Here is a 21,305-nt window from a genome sequence, read left to right as displayed (position 1 = left end):
TGGATTCAACATGGAATCTAGACTGACCAACAACGTATCAAGAAGTAAGTGATGCCATACACATTTTCTAAATGTCTTTTTTTTATAGTTGGCTTACAATCTGGGGGCTTCCCTCATAGCTCAGTTGGTAAAGAAGACCCCGGTTCGATTCCTGGGTCAAGATGATCCACTGGAGAAGGGATAGGCTACCCACCCCAGTATTCGTGGGCTTCCCTGGTGGCTCAGCAGGTAAAGAATACACCCGCAATGTGCGAGACCTGGGTTCGATCCCTGAGTTGGGAAGATCCCCTGGAGAAGGGAAAGGCTACCCACTCCAGTATTCTGGCCTGGAGAACTCCATGGACTATACAGCCCAAGAGGTTGCAAACGAAATTTTATAGGGCTTTCCTGGTGGCTCAGATGGTAAAGCGTCTGCCTGCAATGCAAGAGATCAGGGTTTGATCCCTGTGTCAGGAAGATCCCCTGGAGAAGGAAACAGCAACCCACTCCAGTATTCTTGCCTGGAAAATTCCATGGACAGAGGAGCCTTGTAGGCTTCAGTCCGTGGGTTCGCAGAGTCGGACACAACTGAGCGACTTCACTTACTTACTACAATATTGAATTCGTTTCAGGTGTACAACATGATTCAACATTTTTTAAAGATTATATATTCCATTAAACATTATTACAAAACAATGGCTATAAACTCCTGTGCTGTACAATATATTCTTGTTGCTTATCTATTTTATACATAGTAGTTTATATCTCTTAATACCATAATTCTATTTTGTCTCTCCCCTTTCCCTTTTCTAAATGTCTTGATACAGGTAAGCTAATGATTATAAAGTAGCAGTGTTAGCTACATCATCATCTACCCATAAATACTAACCATGCTGCAGTTACTGGTTGATGAAATGCATTTCTTGTCATCACACCACTGGCACCCATTCGTATTGGCGGTACAGCTGGCACAATCTGCATATCTAAAACATCTGTCATCAGAAGCAGCTGTGATACAAATGGGAGACAGAACCCATTAGGATGAAAAGAAAATGTCACACTTCTTAATTCACATATTTTTAACATCTGCTGAGAATCACGAGGACATTTTTAAACCATAAATGTAATCATCAATATCAAAATAAGTTCTCCAATATGAAGCCAGTTTTGTAATTTAATTGGATTTACAGGGATTTAAATACCTCCTGCCCTCATCTTGATTATTCACTCTATCAGGATCCTACAATCATTTGACATTTACACATTATGGAGGAAGGAAAAGATTTAGAGGTATTTTATTAAACAAAATGTATTACTATATGTTTAAAAGAAAAGATTATAACAAATGCTCATTGTTTATCATTCTTCATAAAGCTATCTAGAAACATCTGACTGATTATAGGTTAGCAAAACCTGATCTGCTCATTGTAGCACCAAAAATGTATAAAAGCCCCATTCACTTTAAGAAAACTGAAAATTTATATCCAAATCATTCTTTATAAATATTTACTATTAATTCTTCATAAATCAGGGCATCCCAGGTGGCGCTAATTGTAAAGAACCTGCCTGCCAAAAGAGGAGACATAGGAGATGCGGGTTAGAGCCCGAGGTCAGGAAGATCCCCTAGAGGAGGGCATGGCAGCCCACTCTGTTTTTCCTGCCTGGAGAATCCTCCAGGACAAGGGAGCCTGGAGGAGTACAGTCCACAGGGTTGCAAAGAGCTGGACACGACTGAAGCAACTTGGCATGCACATTCATAAGTTTGAATTGTTTATTCAATGTTTTATAAGAAATATTGAGTTATAACAGGACATCAAAATTCTAGAAGCTTTTTAGCTTTATGTGATGGTTTGACAATAATTCAGGAAGAAAAAAAGTACCAAATGCAGAATAAATTACTTCATTTTATTTCCTTGAAGCATACAATATATCTAAGAAAGGATGTATTTGAGAGAATTTTATACTTACATACAAAAATAATTCATACATATATATGGCCATGTTACATGTCAAAATTGATATATTACTATTACACAGAGATATATTACTATTACACATTCAAAAAGGAAAACTAAAGATAGGTAAGAAAAATATTTAATTATTGATCACTGCCAAATTCAAATGTTAGAATTCCTAATTAGAGGATTATGAGTTTTTAATTTTTGAAAACTATTAAAGTAATTCTTACGAGCAGGAATTCACTTCCATTTCAAGCCAGGTAGAGATGCTTTATGTCAAAAAAGAAGTAAAAAAATATTTCACCTGTTTTCGGAGGGCACTTTGCTCTAAGAATATTATTAGTATTCCCAGAGTCCCAAGATTCACAGTGATTTTTGTTCCAAATACATTTTATTCCTGGACCAGCATTTTTACAAAGTTCTTCATCTCTGAAAGCCTTGCAGTTTGGAGGCTTGTATACAAGTATATCATTTAGGAGTACACTAGAAAATCCTCCAAATATATACATGGACCTATTAAAAACAAAACAGGAATCTTACAAAAAGTATATAATCAGTTTTAAAAATAAATTTAAAGATGTATTTTACATTTTTTATCTAGGTAGGAAACAGTTTTAGAAATATATAGTAGCTATATGGATATAACAAGATACACTTTAGAATTGCTATATAGAATTAAATTTTTTGAATACAAAGAATTAAAAATTGGATATAGAATTCTTTGTACACTGTTACAATCCTTTTATAAAATAAAATGACCAAGAATAAAATAATCAAGAAGATTTTCAAAGTTTCAATTTGAAAAGAAAAGCTCAGATGATTACTGAATTAATACTATCAGCACCAAAGAAATTTGAAATGGCCTCAAAACAGCCTAATTTTCATTTCTAAAAATATTATTGATATAAGAAATGGAAAAGATCAGAAAATACTTCAAGAATATTTTTTATTATTTAAAAAGTAAAATAAAAATCAACGAAACGCAATTTTCAACAGAGAAGCATGGAGTCTTTATGTTTACACTCTGGATTTCACTTATTTCCATTTCAAAACCCAACTGATACCACTCACACGGTTTTATTTTTAGTATCATATTGGATAATTTTTACATAATTAGAATAAGGTAGTAATAAAATGACCTTATAAAAATGTCATTAGGAATCACAAATTTTAAGCTAATGGATGATCCAGCATGCTGTTTACTGTCATGAGTCCACATTAATGAATTTTTGCTATAGAAATAGCAAAATCACACTACCTCACAGGAGGAAGGTAACTTAATGATCATTGAGTCCAAATTCCCAGGGAATATAAGGGCACTAATGGCCAGATGGGCTTCCAGGTGGTGCTAATGGTAAAGAACCCGCCTGCAAATGCAGGAGACGTAAGAGATGCAAGTTGATCCCTGGGTCGGGAAGATCACCTGGAGGGGGACATGGCCACCCACTCCAGTACTTCTGCCTGCAGAATCCATTGGACAGAGGAGCCTGGCAGGCTATGGTCCATAACGTCACAAAGAATAGGACAGGACTAAAGCGACTGAGCATGCACGCATGAAAAAGCCAGAGAGGTTAAGTGGCTTGTCAAAAATCACACATTCAGTAATGACAGAACCAAAATGAGAACCTAATTATTCTCACTTCCCTTGCTCTCCTCAATAGAAATATGTGGCTAGCCTTTCTATAACTTCAGGTTGATTTTTTAGGGAAATCATTCATGATCTGATCTCTGGAAAAAGAAATTAAGGCAGGATGAAAACTTCACAGAGTATCTGAAGCTCTGTCTCAGCACCCTTCCTCTGATACACCCCTGCCCCTTAAATAAATTTAAACAGAAAAGCAAGAAGGATAATGGTTAATGAACCAAAATTTATTCCCACGGTATTGAAGCGATACATAAAACTACAATGCCATTGATTACAAACAATCATTTGCTTAAAGAATAACAAAATATGTAAGTAGTATGACTGGTAAACATGCTTCTTTTACCCATTAATGACAACTGCAGAGTGACCAAATCTGTTGACATCTCTATGAAGATTTGGTTTCGGTAGTATTTTCCATTCGTCACAAGCTAGAAAAATGAAAACAGCAAAACAAAATATGAAATAAAAGAACAATTTAAGACACATACTACAAAATAATCACTGGACAAATAAAGATACAATACTTCAAATTAAGAGGCCTTTCATTAATTTCCCATGACCTACAATTTAACGTCATTACTCAACTAGCATTATTCCTTAAATAAAAATAACTTCTGTCTAAAATTCTCACAAATAATTTTATATGTATGAGAATAAAGGAAAAAAGGAAACAAATTAGGTGTACTTTATTTTGGAGGGTAATTTCAATGACATTTTATTAAATAAAACAAGGCTCATATGGCAAAATTCATGAACATCAATATTGGGAAAATGTATCATAAAGTTAAACCATTAAATCAAATTTTACATGTATGCATGCAAAATTAAATAGAATATAAGTGAGAGAGAGCCTAAAATGGAATCATCAAAATAAAATGTTTAAATCAGTTTAATAATATGATATTTCAAAAGAAGTTTTCACTTTATGCAAAGAAGAGCTTTAGTTGCAAAAAACAGGACAAATGAAAAAAATCTAAACAGTTCATTAGCTACATAAAGATTATGGAAAGAAAATCAATTAAAGAAAATTTTTTCATTTAAATATAACGTCAGAATCCACACATATATTATTAGAGATTTTGAGATGTCAAATAATTCAGTATTCAGTGACTAGAAACATTCTCAAGACAGTGTTCTAGATTTTATCCTCTTAGGTGTAACCTATTTAAAAACATATCCAGGTATTTAATATAACTACATAGGTATAACAAGCTTTAAAAACAGTTTTTTCCATATTTTGGCAACTTAGAAGCCCTTCTAAAACAGAAAAAAATAATCTAAAATACAATTAGTTGTAATTGTTTAAATTACTTGTTTTCCTATATAAACAGCCATATATATTACACCAGAAGTAAAATAAATTTGGTTTCATTTCAATACTATTACTAGTAAAGATCAAGGGAATTAGAAAAACCAAAATCATAGCTTAGAAAATTAAACTGGAAGACTCAGAGTAATAAAATATATCTTGGGTTGTATCTCCCACAGTACCTAAATACCCTCCACCAAAGGGGTATTTTTAAGTTGATATAATCTTTTTAGCTCACAAAGTACATGAACTTACTAAATACTCTGAATAAAGAGAGCACAAAGGCACAGAAGCCTAACTTTACTAAACCCAGTGTTTCCCAATGTTTTATCCATAGCCACTACTCACATTGCATCTATTTACATTCCCAGGATACAATGCTCTGAAGATCACATTTTGAGAACTATTATAAAGGCCTACATGTAACATTCATAGTCTACCATTTTTTTACATGCTAAAGTTCACTTAAGAAGTGTGCATTAATATGCACATAGTAATATTAAAAATTTCCAAGTGCTTTCATCTGCATAATTTAAATAGTCTTTGTTAAGAATCCAGTGAGGCTGACTGAGCAGGTATCACCATATGCTAGAAATGAAGAATGAGACCCAGGAGAAGTTAAGCAATGTCCTTAAGGCCCATTAGATTACCTTTGTTTTGCTATAAATTATGTTTATGAATGCCTGATTTATAAAAGTATATTGATGGGATTCTGAAAGATTATTCCCATTTGGAGAGAAGGGGTGACTTGTAAAGGGTAAAGACTTTGAAAAAGAAAAGAGATGAAAATGTTAGAGACAGCCAATGAGTTAGCATAGATAGATTTTAATCACGCCACCAAAACCCAACACACACACACACACACACACACCCTCACATGGCCAATAATTCATAAATTGTGTGTTGAATACAGTATTCCAGCAAGAGTTAGAAACTTGAATATGCTTCAAGGAAAGGAAACAGAGTCAAATGAAAGAGAAGGACTTCTGGAAACCAGTTTATCATAAAAACCTTCAAAGAAGAATCATCTCCAGCATCATCTTGGGGACATCTGGTGTCCAGAAAAGAAAGTGACCCAATAATATGAGCCAATCCAGAACTGAAGAATAAGTAATTTGGCCCATCATCCAAAACAACTCAGCAGGAAGGGGAAGAGCAATTTCAGAGATGAGAACCAGGAAAAATGCCCAGAGAAACCATTTAAGTGAGTCAGGAAAAAGAGCTGAGAGAATAAAGGTCATTTTCTAAAAATTAGGCTTTTATAAGAATTCTTTCAGTTCTACAAGCTACTGTCTTCAGGAAAGAAGAAAAAATTTTAGGCATACAGAGTAGTAAAAACAATGGCATTATAAATACCTACACACCAGTACCCAGACTTGTCAAACCCAGAATTTTACCATGTCTATGGTAGAGTTTTAAAGAAAGCATTACATATACGATGGCGGCTCCCTGGATACTCCCTCTCAAATTTGATTGCTTTATGTCTTCTGTCTTTGGATGCAACCACTATCCTGTATTTGCTTATCAAGTTCATATTTATGATCTGTGCAGAGTATTTTTGTAGGTTATATAACTTTATATTAATACAACTGGTACCAAACTATGCAAACTATGTGGATTTTTCTCCACCTTGCTTATTCTGTTCAACCTGTTTTTTGTTTTTTTTTCACCAGTTTAACCATTTTTAAAGAGAACAGATCAGTGACATTAAGTACACTCACACTATTTAGAAATCATCATCATCCTCCATCTCCAGGGCTATCTTCATCTCACAAACTGTAACTGTGTACTGATTAAACAATACCTACCCATTTCTCTTTACCCCAGCCCCTGGTAAGCATTATTTGACTTTTTTGCCCACAAGTTTGACTGCTCTAACACCTCAAATGAATAAAATCATGAAGTATCTGTCCTTTTGTGGCTGGTTTATTTCCCTCAGCATGTATTCAAAGTACATCTATACTGCAGAATGTTTCAGAGTTTCCTTCCTTTTTAACCCAGAACATTAATAATATATACATTTGTATGCATACATGAAACTTTTGTATATACAGTGAAATATTAATATATTATTAAATTGATTTTATTCTATAATATATAATTATATTATAGTATAATATATAATTACTATTATAGTATTATATTTATATTATTAACATATTACTATTATATTATTGTATTATTAGTGTTTGACTGCTAGAGCAGTCAAATTTGTTATAATTTATTCTTTGACTGTGTGGATCACAACAAACTGTGAAAAATTCTTAAGGAGATGGGAATACCAGATCACCTGACCTGCATCCTAAGAAATCTGTATGCAGGTCAAGAAGCAACAGTTAGAATTGGATATGGAACAATAGACTGGTTTCAAATCAGGAAGGAATATGTCAAGGCTGTATACTGTCACCCTGCTTATTTAACTTATATGCAGAGTACATTATGAGAAACGCTGGGCTGGAGGAAGCACAAGCTGGAATCAAGATTGCTGGGAGAAATATCAACAACCTCAGATACGCAGATGACACCACCCTTATGGCAGAAAGCAAAGAAGAACTGAAGAGCCTCTTGAAAATGAAACAAGAGAGTGAAAAAGTTGGCTTAAAGCTCAACATTCAGAAAACTAAGATCATGTCATCTGGTCCCATCACCTCATGGCAAATAGACGGGGAAATAATGGAAACAGTGACCGACTTTATTTTCTTGGGCTCCAAAATCACTGCAGATAATAACTACAGCCATGACATTAAAAGACGCTTGCTCCTTGGAAGAAAAGCTATGACCAACCTAGGCAGCATATTAAAAAGCAAAGACATTACTTTGCCAACAAAGGTCCATCTAGTCAAAGCTATGGTTTTTCCAGTAGTCATGTATGGACATGAGATTTGGACTACAAAGAAAGCTGAGTGCCGAAGAACTGATGCTTTCGAATTGTGGTGTTAGAGAAGACTCTTGAGAGTCCCTTGGACTGCAAGGAGATCCAACCAGTCCACCCTAAAGGAAACCAGTCCTGAATATTCATTGGAAGGACTGATGTTGAAGCTGAAACCACAATACTTTGGCCACCTGATGCGAAGAGCTGACTCACTGTAAAAGACCCTGATGCTGGCAAAGACTGAAGTCAGGAGAAGAAGGGGATGACAGAGGATGAGATGGTTGGATGGCATCACCAACTCAATGGACATGAGTTTGAGTAAGCTCCAGGGATTGGTGATGGACAGGGAAGCCTGGCATGCTGCAGTCCATGGGGTCACAAAGAGTTGGACATGACTGAGCGACTGAACTACACAACACTTTGTTTATTCACCCATAGATTGATATGTAGGTTATTACCAGATTTGGGCTACTGTAAGTAATGCTGCTAGAAAAATGGATGTACAGATATCTGTTCCTTCCCTGTCATCAATTTTTTGTGTGTATATTCCCAGAAGTAGAATTGCTAGATCATTATGTTTTTGAGGCACCTCTATACCCTTCCCTATAGTGGCCACACCATTTACAATCCCCTCAGCATTGCACAAGGGTTTCAATTTCTCCACATCCTCGCCAAAAACTGCTATTTTCTATTTCTTGATATTATTTTACACCCACCCTAACGGGTGTAAAGTAGTATCTCACTGTGGTTTTAATTTGTATTTCTCTAATGATTAGTGATGTTGGGTGTTTTTAATTTCCTTATTGGACCACCTGTATATCTTCTTTGGAGCACTACTGAACAGAAAGCTTGTACATTAACTTGGTCAAACTTACTGTTTTCCTTGTGATTTGCACTTTTTAATCTTACCTCAAGATGTTAAAGGTAATCTCTAATTTTCTTCAAAGATGTACAGTTTGGCTTTTACTATTCTTATCCTCAATCCATTTGGAAGTTATTTTGCATTTGTTGCATGGATCTAACTTAATTTTTCCCATATACCACATTTCCCAGATACTTCTCAGTATATTTCAATATACCAAATGCCTAGAACCATTTTTTGAGCATTTATCCCTGACTCACTATTTGTCTCATTTCATTTCTACACTGCCATGGTTTATTTTTACTCCAATTGCATATACATACACACACATGCACACACACACACGCAAAGTTTAAAAGTCAAATAATCCCACCAGGCTCACCACAAAAAATGTCCCCTGATCCCTTACTACAGGCTATGTGCTGTGTGCTGTGCTAAGTCGTTTCAGTCATGTCCGACTCTTTGTGATCCCATGGACTTAAGCCCCCCAGGTTCCTCTGCCCATGGGATTCTCCAGGCAAGAATACTGGAGTGGGCTGCCATTTCCTTCTCCATTCTACAGGCTATGGAAGCCCAAAATAGAAAAGCATATAGCTGCTTCTAATAGTTAAAAAACACTTTTAATCACTATAATAACACTGTATAACATTAACTGAAGAATTCACCAAACCTTGCATAGTCTGTTTAGACAGGCGGTGGCGGTGGCGGTGTTTAGTCACGAAGTCGTGTCTAGCTCTTTTGCAGCCCCATGGACCGCAGCCCACCAGGCTCCTCTGTCCATGCGATTTCCCAGGCAAGCATACTGGATTAGGTTGCCATATCCTCCTCCAGGGGATCTTCCTGACTCAGGGAATGAACCCAGGTCTCCTGCACTGCAGGAGGACTCTTTACCACTGAACCACAGGGAAAGCCCTTTTAGACAGGTAAAGATTCCTAAAATAAGTGGCAGCCATGACCTTTTACCTAGTAAAAATAATATGCTAATTGCTTACCAGTGCTATAAAATATTTACTTCTCAGAACAACTCTGAGGAGTAAATATTTTTGTCACTGTTAAAAACAGGGAAAGAGTCTTTAGGACCTTGAAGTCATTAAATATTAAAGTCAAAACAAAACCAGATCTCTAACTTCTTTATGCTATACTGCCTCAACACATCATCAAAAGATCCTTTTTGATATAAACATTAACTTCATGAAAATAAAAATCCAATAATATTCTTTTTTAAGTACTCAAATCCCTTCAAAAGAAAAGCATTCAGTACAGTATTTAATTACACGAGAGCAATTAATTCTGACAAATAATAAAACAACACAATTCTACTTCTAAAATTCTTTGCCTTTTAACATATGCAGTAGTAGGAGGTGAAGGTTTTATAACTATCTCTAGAACATCACCTTCAATTATACTAAATGTTCAAAAATAATTATAGACAATATTTGTGGCAGACATTGGTGCTGCTCAACAAATATTCCAGTTCTCTTCCTTAAGACCTATGGCAGAATGATACTCCCATACTCCTGAGAACATGGATGTGACAGTATGACTTGGTCTAGTCAAGGAAATGCAAGCTAAAGTGATAACGCCATTTCTGGATGGAGCCATTTAATTGCCAATGAAAGAAAATGCAATGTAGCCTTAATCCCCAAGTGATACAGTAGGCATATCTGTCCTCCCCACCATCACTAGACATGAATCAGGAGTGAAAAATAAACTTTTATTGGTGTTGATCTTCTGAATTTTGAAGATTTGTAATGGACATTGATATGAGCTGCCTAGACCATCATTCAAGGCAGAAACTGTGTCGCTAAGAATGCTGTCAGTGAACAGTCATCTGCTTAAGCTCAGGAACTGTCTCAGTAGCAGAGAGTCACTTCATTCAAGGACACATCTTTCCAAGGATGACCTATAAGCAAAGGTTGATCAAAGAAGGGTTTTGAATATCCCGCCACGTCAGCCCAATATAGAACAACTCTGAGCAATAATTTTATCTCTGGAGATCCTTGTAGGGCTGATTGAGGTTTTCCTTCCAGCATCACTTTCCCTTTGTCCAACCCTGCTTCCTCCTCTGCCTCTTTGGAGACACTGATCTTAAGGACACTCCCAATGGACATCATGAATACTAAACTCTATCATAACAGTCTGTTTCCCAGAGAACTCAAATTATGGCATTTGGTGCCAAGAGTGGTACAAGAATACAGGAAATAAAATGGAGTTTGGGAGCTGAAGCACAGACTGCAAGGCTAATAAAGAAGAATCCATCACTGGTGGTAAGTGGGGCACAGATAGCAGCCAGCACAAGGTGGTCATCCAACTGTTAAAACTTAAACCAGTGTGGTATATTAGGAAGGTGTGCCCATGGAACGTAATCCTCTACAGGTGTGAAGTATTAGACGTTTGAGAAGCATTAATATTAAAAGTATTACTATAGCAGAATTCACATCTACTGTTTAGTCATACTGAGCTCTAGAAAAAGATAATGAAAGGTTGGGAAAGCAGAAGGCCTCCTTAGTGCCTTATAAATAGGCTCCTAAATATAGAGAGTCTGCTAGTTAAAGAAAGTCCACTATTCCAAAGACAAGGTCCTGACAAGAAGAGAAAAAGACCCTGGCACAAGGGATGGGGACATCTGAGTTGATGCTCCTGAAAATCTCCCCAAGTTTCGCATTCTCAAATTTTCCTCTATCGGCTGAGACTGCAGAAGTGGTCTACCCTACCCCACTGAGAGACAGTACTCTACCCTTGCTTGAACACAATGCAGAGGCCTCCCTTCAGCAAGACCTGTACCTTAGTTCAGAATCTGCTCACACTGTTCATAATGGCCACTAGGCATGTAACATGGCACAGTATAACCTTGCCAGATTCAGGCTGGGACTTCTAAGAAAAGAAAGAGGCTACATCCTAAATGATCTGTAAGACCCAGACAGCACACATTGGCAACAGCTGGGAGAGTACACAAGGTGTGAGTTGTCGAAGGGAGTTTGATCAAAAGGGTGAGAACCTTATAATGGATTAGGAAGAATTTATTTACATGAAAGCACTCTCCAAGATGCAAGACTTAGGATTCATTTCCTTACAAGAACCCTGGAAGATAGTATGAACTCACTACTAAGATAACCCCTATTCACAGCAAAATAAACCATCGACAAAATGAAAAAGTAATTTATTATTGAGTGGAAGAACATGTTTTAAATCATATATCTTATAGGGGGGTTAATATTCAAAATATATAAGGAATTCACTTAACTCAATAGCAAAAAAAAAGAAAGCCCAAACAATATGACTAAAAAATAGGCAGAGGAAATGAAAAGATATTTTTCCAAAGAAGACACACAAATGGTCAACATGTACATGAAAAGGTACTCAACGTTCCTAGTCATCAGGAAAACGCATATCAAAACCACAAAGAGACATCACCTTACACATGACAGAATGGATATCACCAAAAAGATAAGAGATGACAAGTGTTGGCAAAGATGTGGATAAAAGGAAACCCAGGTGCCTTGTCAGCAGGAATATAAACTGGTGCAGCCACTATGGGAAACAATATGGACATTCCACAAAAAACTCAAAATAGAACTGTCATATGATGCGCCAATCCCACTTCTGGGTATATATCCAAAGGAAATGTAAGCAAGATCTCAAAGAGACATCTGCACTCTCTTTCACTGCAGCATTATTCTATAGCCAAGTTACGGAAACAACCTAAGGGTCCGTCAATAAATCAATGGATAAAGAAGATGTGGTATATACCTACGATGGAGCATTATTCAGTCATAAGAAAGGAAATTCTGTTTGTGATATGTATGGGAGCTTGAAGGTATTATGCTAAGAGAAATAAGCCAGACAGAAAAAGACAAATAATGAGCCTGGCATGCAGCAGTCCACAAGGCTGCAAAGAGTTGGACACAACCTGACAACTGAAAAACAACAAATTATTTATATGTGAAATCTTAAAAAAAAAAAAAGAAGAAGAAGTCAAACTCAAAGAAACAGCGAGTAGAAAAGTGGTTTCCAGGGGTGGGAGAAATAGGGAGAGGCTGATGAAAAGGTGCATACATTCAGTTATAAGACAATATGGTCTAGGATCTAAAGTATAACTTGGTGACAACAGTTGCTAACCCAGCACTGTACAACTGAGATTTGCTAAGTGAGTAGAATTTAAATGTTCTCACACATAAAAAAAGAAACTTTGTGAGGAGATGATGGGTGTACTAATTAACTAGATTGGGGGGGGGGAATCCTTTCACAACGTGAATTTATATCAAATCATCAAAATGTACACTTTAAATATGTTACAGTTTTATCAACTACACCTCAATAAAACTGGGGGGAAAAGGATCACTTCTAGAAATGTGGAAAATTAGGCTATGCTAAGTCAAGTCAAAATGTCATAACAAACATGAAAAGCAGAGATTAAAAGTCTAGGAATACGACAGTGTCACTGTTGGGAAAAGTAGCATGTGGAATATACAGAAAAGTCCCTGTGAAAGAATCCCAATGCAGATTCTACAAACATGTCAAAGGCCTGCCATCTGCAGTGGAAATCTTTACACCTCTATTCCTGTCATGTTATTCAGCCATGGTAGAGATGGAGTGCTTGACATGGACAACTAGGTGACCATGGGCTCAAAGCTTTCTATCATGATATTCTGTGTAACACCAGACAACCCACCAGTTCATTACACATACAGAACAGACCAGAAAGAATGCTATTTACTGAAGCCATGATGTGATGCTGAGAGGGATACTGGCATCACTAAGAAAGCGGTGGCTTTCCTCCACGGGCCTAAGGTGAGGTATAAAAAAACGTAACAGAACTGTGCTCAGTGACAGAGACAACAAGAAAACTGGGGCCAGCTGGTGACACTTAACTGGTGAAATTATTGTAATAAGTAGCAAGGTTGGAGTATTAGTCAAGGGGACTGACCTGTTGAGAATTAGAGACATTTAATAGAACACAGCATCCCGAGAAGCAAAATAGATGGGTAGCAAGCGAGGGTGCTACCTAACGTGTCATCGGAAGAAATCAAGGATAAATGATCAGAATTTGGATGGCAGATGGTGCAATGAAAAGTCATAATTCACCACTCAATTTCTGGACTTGAGTCACTTTTTAAATCCAGAGTTGATACATTTAAAATTCTGGAGCCCAGGAAGAAGGACCCTGTTAATACCACAGCAAGTGTATATGGTAAGAGTCTCTAGTTCTTCCTCAAAGGTACCAATGGTCATTTTATGGGGTAACCCCAGCCTAGAGAAAGAAACAACCACAAACATGTCAGGTACTGTTGGACACAAGGTCTGAGTTGACACTAGCACATCATAGCCTCTCTGTACAGTAGGGACAATATGGGGATGATGAGATTAAAGGCATCCTGGCCAAGGGATGAGCCACTGGGTCTGCAGGCCTATGGAGTGGTCATAACCTAAGTCTGTAGATTAATAATTGAATAATTGGAATAGACATTCTTGGCAAATGGCATCATCCCCACCTTGGGTCCTTGACTGTTACACTGAAAAAGAACTGTTACCCATTGGTTATAAAATAAGTTTTAAAATACTGTTACATTTCAGAGGGAGAGATTGGGACACATTAGTATTATTCTAAATAACCTACAGAATGCTGGATGAATGTGTTCTTTTCTAGCCCTATCAGAAAAGAGGACCTTGAGCAGTATGCATTCATATGGACAAGAAGAGCATACATTCAAAATTTTGCTTCAGGGTTATGTTAACTTTTATTAGAATACACTTGGTCCAACTGAACATCTTGCAGAACATTTTATTTTTCTGCTACATCAATGACATCATTCTAATAGTGCCAGATGAATAAGAGCTGGTAATGCAATGGAGGCCGTGTCAAGACATAGATACTTCAAAGGGTGGAAGATAAAACCTACAAAGATTCAGAGACCTTCCATGTTACTAAGTTATTTAGGAATCTGGAGGTTGAGAACATTCTGAGATAGCTTATCTGAACTGAAATACCAATTATTTCACTTTTCAACTCCCACTGCAAGGAAGAAAGCAAACCCCCATTAGGTCTTTGGGGGTTCTGAAGGCAGTATATTCCATTCCTGGGAATAGTGTTCAAACCCGTATAATGCAAAATGTCAAAGGCCACCAGCCCTTGAGTACACATCACAGCAGAAAACAGTTCTGCTATAGATCCAGGACACAGTGCAAACAGCCCTGCAGCTAGGGCCACATGACCCAATAGATACTATAGCTATTGGTGGAGTCACTGTTGGAAAAAAAGTATCATGTGGAATTATCTGGAAAGCTTCTGTGAATGACTCCGAAAGAAAACCCAACACACAGGTCAAAGGCCCTGCCATCTGCAGTGGAAAATTGTACATCTCTAGTCCCACCACACTATTGAGCCCTGGCAGAGATGGAGAGCTTGCCATGGGTTATTAAGTGACCATGTTCTCAGAGTTTCCTGAAGTTGTCTCTGTCATCAGTAATCACAGGAACATAGAATGGAAGCTGATCCAAGATCAAGCATGAGCAAGAGAGCAGTACACAAGCAACCTGCAGGAGCTGGGAGCTCAGGCCTCAGGGCCTCTCCCATTGCTGCCTCCGCTCTCATCCTGCACCTTACAGCCTTGGCTATTAAGGAGCCTGGATGCCCAGACAACAAGAAGAGACAAAGGCAAACACGGAAGCTTCGTGTGCGGGCACAATTCAAAAACGGTTATCACTACAAGACAGCTTCACTCTGGGGTGGCCTGGAAGAACAGCAGAAAAGGAAAAAGCTTCCCAATTAGGGCAAGCCTTTGAGAAATATGCTCATGTACATTGAGTGGAAAGCAAAACGGCCCAGGAGCAGTAGTTAATGACCGAGCAGGCTGGTGAGGGGACCAGAAGAATAAACACTGGAGATCAGAGACAAGGAGGCCCTGGAGAAGAGACATGTGGATGGATGTACCTGGATAAGCGTGGAATGTCAGTCTTTGTGATGCAGGTAAAACGCCATCAGAGAGCATGCAACATGGAAGAGACATTAAACAACTAATAAACGAACAACTGAGGTAGCCAACACCAGTCAGTCTCTATCACAGAATGTCTCGGTGCCAACGAAATGAGCACATGAACTAAGCAGAGATGCAAGTCATCCAGGAATTGGGGCTCCTGCTGAGAAAAGTTGATGGAGCTACTCTTACCACTAAGTGTCCAGCCTCATAACGAGATATCACTTCTGACCCCCTGATAAGGCCAATCCCCAAGAACACCAACTGGCCATTCGGGGCAAGTTGACTATGCTGGGCCCTTTCTGCTCTGGATGGGCTGATAATTCATTATGACAAGAATATGTATTTTGAATACATGTTTGCTTTTTCTGCCCATAGGGTCTTAATCAGCATGATCATCATAGAAATGATGAAGTGTCTGATCAACCAGCATGGGATCCCATGTATTAGGAGACACACTTCACAGGAAAGAAGGTACAGAAATAGGCCCATTACCTTAAAACCCACTAGATCACAAACCACACAACTTGCTAGAGATTTCCATAAGGCACAACTAAAGAACCAGGATGTAGTTGAAGTGAAAGTCGCTCAGTTACGTCCAACTCTTTGCAATCCCATGGACTATATAGTCCATGAAATTCTCCAGGCCAGAATACTGGAGTGGGTAGCCTTTCCCTTCTCCAGGATATCTTCCCAACCCAGGGATCGAACCCAGGTCTTCTGCATTGGAGGAGGATTCTTTACCAGCTGAGCCACAAGGAAAGCCCACCAGGATGTATGATATACCTCAACTTAAGACCTTTAAATGGTGCTACATAACCAACAGGAAGAACACACAGTAGGCCCAAAAATCCAGGAGTAAAAGCCACTTCTTGTGGCCTCATTTTGGACTTCAAGACTTGAGATACTGTTCTCCAAGGGGAAAAATATTCTGGCAGAAGAAATAGCAATGTCCCATTTAACTGTAAGCTATAATTGCCACTCGGACACTTCAGGCTCCTTGTTTCAAGGGACCAGCAACCATGCAAAAAAGGAGCTGATCATCACAGCGGGGGCAGGTGGTGGCGGGGAACTGGTGTTACAAATAAGGGAAGGGAATACATCTGTTACACAGACAATACACTTAGGAGTCTCTTGGTGTCCCTTTGCCAAGTGTGATTATAAACGGGCGGGTACAGTAACCCAGGCTAGAAGGAACATGGTGATCAGGAGCTCACATACTTAAGGGCAAGGTGCTGGGTCATGCTACTAGGTAAGACAACAGCACCCAGAGGGGGGCTAGCTGACAGGAAGGGACATGAAAGAATAATGGACAAGGGACATGGATACAACCCTGAGAACTTACATAAGCCAGCATGATAATCTAGGCTCCCCCCACTGGAGCTGTTTAACAAATAGATTAGAAGTGGGTTGAGTGGTCCAAAGAATGAATTGTGATGACCATGGAAATGCACTACCTGAACATCCCTTCAGGGAAGGACTTAGTACTGGTAGACATCACTCCGCTGCCAGCCCCTGCAGAGATGACTTAGCTATGGATGGCTGCTGCACCCAAGGTCCTGCTTTCCTGGGAGCGACCCTTGTACACTGACCCATCAAGGCCCATTTCACCCTAATGAGGAATGCCTATGATGGGCATTTCAACCCGAGTTTCCCTGGGGTTGCTGGCTGTTACTTAAGTCTGCCTGACTTGTACTTTCTGCCCAATCCTGCATCTTCCCCTTCTCTTTCACAGCTGCTCAATCCAAGGACCGCATTAGCATCCTGAACACTAAACTCTGTCTCAGAGTCTGTTTATCGGAGGATCCCAACTGACAGGGTTGTTTGTTACCTCGGTCTAACTTAACCTGTACTGATGGATACACTGTAATAACCGCAAACTTCCCTCTTAAAATAGTTAGTAAATTGTTTTTGCTCCCAAAATTGTTTAGGAAGAAGAAAATTTAACTTGCAAGCTTATAAAAAGCTAGTTGAGGTAAGTAATCTTGCAGCTATAGAGACATTTCATGCTTGCTGGTTATCTGCCCACTTGTCAGGATTTGTCAACAGAATGAGAAGAGAAAAACATAGGTACGGTTGTAGCAAATACACTTTCCATGCATCCCTTCCAACTTTTTCAATAACAAATCAAGAGGATGCTGGGCTAGATAAATTGTGTTGTTAAGTTTTCACATGCTTGATCAGGATTCTCTGTAAAATCTAGAAATTATCAAATGCCTTTAAAGCTCCATATTAAATTAATATAACTTGTTTACATGTAGTCTCTTTCCATTCTTACAATATAAAGTCTCTTACATTATTAATGTCTGACTGCAAGATCTATAATCATATTTTTTGCCAAGAAGAAAATATATTTTCAGAGCACTCAGGTCATTATCACTTCATAAACAGTTCAAGGATAGACAGACTAAAGCAAATTCCACACAGTTATTGACATCATGAAAACTGACAGAAATACCATCCCATACCAACAGAAAAGTCACACAGCAATAAAGGCCAAAGTAAAATATACTCTCTGGAATACAGACTTTTAAAAAATCCATGCTACAAGGTACTAAATATTTATTTATAAACCATACTTTCAATAAACACGATCAAGAAATTAAGAGTTACTATTCTCTCAAACACAAATTTCAGCAATGAGAATACTGTGCTGACAGGACTATTTACATATGAGGAACCATATAGTTACATTAAAAACAAAGGTTGAAATTTAAAGACAGATTTATTTCACCACTTATGCATAAAACAATACAGGTGGAAAAAAATGCACATTCATTGGCTAATTTTTCTACTCACATTCTTCCATGAAAATATGCATCTCTAACACTCTAAGGACACATTTTACAAATTCATTTAATACTCCATCTCAAATGCCAGTTCATAATTCAGTCTTAATTGCACACTCAAAATACACTAAAAAGAGCACATGTCACAGGTATAAGACTCAAAACTAGATGAATATGAAGAAAAACTTGTATTAACCATTTGGATACTTATGTACCAAAAAACCATATTTCTGAATGTTGCCAAAAATCTTTTCCCCCCTAACCCTGAAATGCTGATGCTTCACTGGCCCCCACGTCCCCAGGTAAAAAATTTATCTTAATATTTTAAAAGGTGCACACTTAAAAAAATTTTAAAAATAAAATAAAAGGTGCACACTTAATGTACCCACAGTTTCAACTCCACAGTTTCCCTCAGGATTTTTATCCTCTGGCATTCATTCCACAATTATTTATTTAGTTTCTCACTCTCTATCAGGCAAAGTGGGCATCACTATTTGACACTTCCCACTGAAATGACTTTATCATGTTTTAATCCACAGTGTGGATTTCCTGTTGGCTTCAGTAAATAGTCTTGAGGTAATAAATTATATTTACTGATTTCCTGATAATGAATCATACTTGGAATCCTACAATAATTCCTATTGGGTAAAGTTCATTATAACTGAAACACTGCTGAATTCTATTTGCTAATATTTTACTTTATGATTTTCTGTTCATGGCTGTGTTCCTTGCCTTCCTCCACATTTAAATACTTTTCTTTCAGTGTACATTTCCTTTCAAGAATCTTTATTCACCAAATTTTGCATTCAAGACAATCTCTCAAAATGCTTATAAATCTGTTAAGAAAGAGATTTACTGCTGATTATTCTTCTTGATTTTCTAACTTAAAGGTCACTGATTAAATGTATCAATAAAACTAATTTTCTTGAGTGTCACATCACATTAACAAATATATGCCTTTTCCCAAATTAAAGATCATTCAAACTTTTCCCTGTTACATCAGGAAAACATCAATACATAGTACAGTGGTAGAATCAAAAGAACTTTGAACTTAGACCTAGGTTCAAATTCTGAATATACCATCCTACAATCTATGTGAATTTGGATTTAGTCATGCTAAAACACAGTTTCTGCCTTTATAAATGAATATAATAATACACTTTACACAGGTGTTATGAGATGCTATGAGAATTACCTTATAAATGAATGCAAAGTACAAAACACTACAGGAAGCATTCAGGGAATACTAGTTCTCCCTTTTCTCAAAATGAAAGGTCACTTACTCCTTTACTTACTGGCCTCTTTTTAAAAAAGAAGAAACTGTTATTTTTTCTATGCGACAGTTTATTATGGAAAGAAAAAGAGAACTTTGGACAAAGGATGTAGGAAAGCTTAAAACAGTCAACAGCTGGCAACATTCATTGAAAAAATTACTTGATGGTTTTAAAGTTTTTCTGACAAAGAAACAAACTGGGTCTTTCAGGACAAACAGTTCACCTGGACAAGGGGTGCTGCTTTTGTCGAGGAAGAGCTCTACCTAAGAATTTAACAAAGTGCATACAGAAATTCTGATTAATAAAGAGACAAGACAAATAAAATAACCTCCAAAAAATAAAAATAATTAAAAACATGAAAAGTGAGCAAATGTGAATTTTTATAGTTTTATTGGAGAGTTCCAAAAAATTGAAAGGCACATGATTCCTTATATTGTATGTATCTATGTGTGCGTATACATATGTATCACTTTACAGGGTTATACAAAAACATGTACGCTAGGTTTCATAAACTAGTTAAGTGATTTTAAGTGTATACATAACTATAACTTCACTGTGTTTAAGATGATTATTATATATTACCAATTAAAATAAGATTACTTCTTCAAATATGGAATTAAGTATTTTGCAGTGTTTTTTAAACTATGTTTTTAAATTACTGCCTACCAATAAGTATGAAAAATTCTTAAAGAGATGGGAATACCAGACCACCTGACCTGCCTCCTGAGAAATTTGTATGCAGGTCAAGAAGCAAAAGCTAGAACTGGAAATGGAAAAACAAACTGGTTCCAAATTGGGAAAGGAGTACATGAAGGCTGTATATTGTCACCCTGCTTATTTAACTTATATGCATATAAGTTAACTTATTTAACATCATGCGAAATGCAAGGCTGGATAAAGCACAAGCTGGAATCAAGATTGTCAGGAGAAATATCAATAACCTCAGATAGGCAGATGATACCACCCTTATGGCAGCAAGTGAAGAACTAAAGAGCCTCTTGATGAAAGTGAAAGAGGAGAGTGAACAGGTTGGCTAAAAACTCAACATTCAGAAAACTAAGATCATGGCATTCAGTTCCATCACTTCATGGCAAACAGATGAGGAAACAGTGGAAACAGTGGCAGACTTTATTTTGGGGGGCTCCAAAATCACTGCAGATGGTGACTGCAGCCATGAAATTAAAAGATGCTTACTCCTTGGAAGAAAATCTATGACCAAACTAGACAGCATATTAAAAAGCAGAGACAATACTTTGCAAACAAAGATCCGTCTAATCAAGGCTATGGTTTTTCCAGTAGTCATGCATGGACGTAAGTGTTGGACTATAGAGAAAGCTGAGCACCAAAGAATTGATGCTTTTGAACTGTGGTGTTAGAGAAGACTCTTGAGAGTCCTTTGAACTGCAAGGAGAACCAACCAGTCAATCCTAAAGGAAATCAGTCCTGAATATTCACTGGAAGGACTGATGCTAAAGCTGAAACTCCAATACTTTGGCCACCTGATGCAAAGAACTGACTCATTTTAAAAGACACTGATGCTGGGAAAGATTGAAGGCGAGATTGGGGACAACAGAGGATGAGATGGCTGGATGGCATCACCAACTCAATGAACATGAGTTTGAGTAAACTCCGGGAGTTGGTGA

General features: G+C 37.5%; 1 protein-coding gene across 1 annotated transcript in view; it reads right to left on the bottom strand.

Annotated features, from left to right (window-relative positions):
- The window catches only part of ATRNL1 (attractin like 1), a 751,710-nt gene that overhangs the window by 603,738 nt on the left and 126,667 nt on the right, over positions 1 to 21,305 (bottom strand). Inside the window, exons 11-13 of the mRNA XM_070470251.1 lie at positions 3,926 to 4,010; positions 2,242 to 2,450; positions 869 to 987 (exon numbers count right to left, since the gene is read on the bottom strand). Of these exons, the coding sequence (XP_070326352.1) occupies positions 869 to 987; positions 2,242 to 2,450; positions 3,926 to 4,010 (413 nt within the window). The remainder of the gene's footprint in view (positions 1 to 868; positions 988 to 2,241; positions 2,451 to 3,925; positions 4,011 to 21,305) is intronic.

The sequence above is a fragment of the Odocoileus virginianus genome, chromosome 7 (genome assembly GCF_023699985.2).
Source record: "Odocoileus virginianus isolate 20LAN1187 ecotype Illinois chromosome 7, Ovbor_1.2, whole genome shotgun sequence".
Classification (NCBI taxonomy): Eukaryota; Metazoa; Chordata; class Mammalia; order Artiodactyla; family Cervidae; genus Odocoileus; species Odocoileus virginianus.
This window is presented reverse-complemented; position numbering and strand designations above follow the sequence as displayed.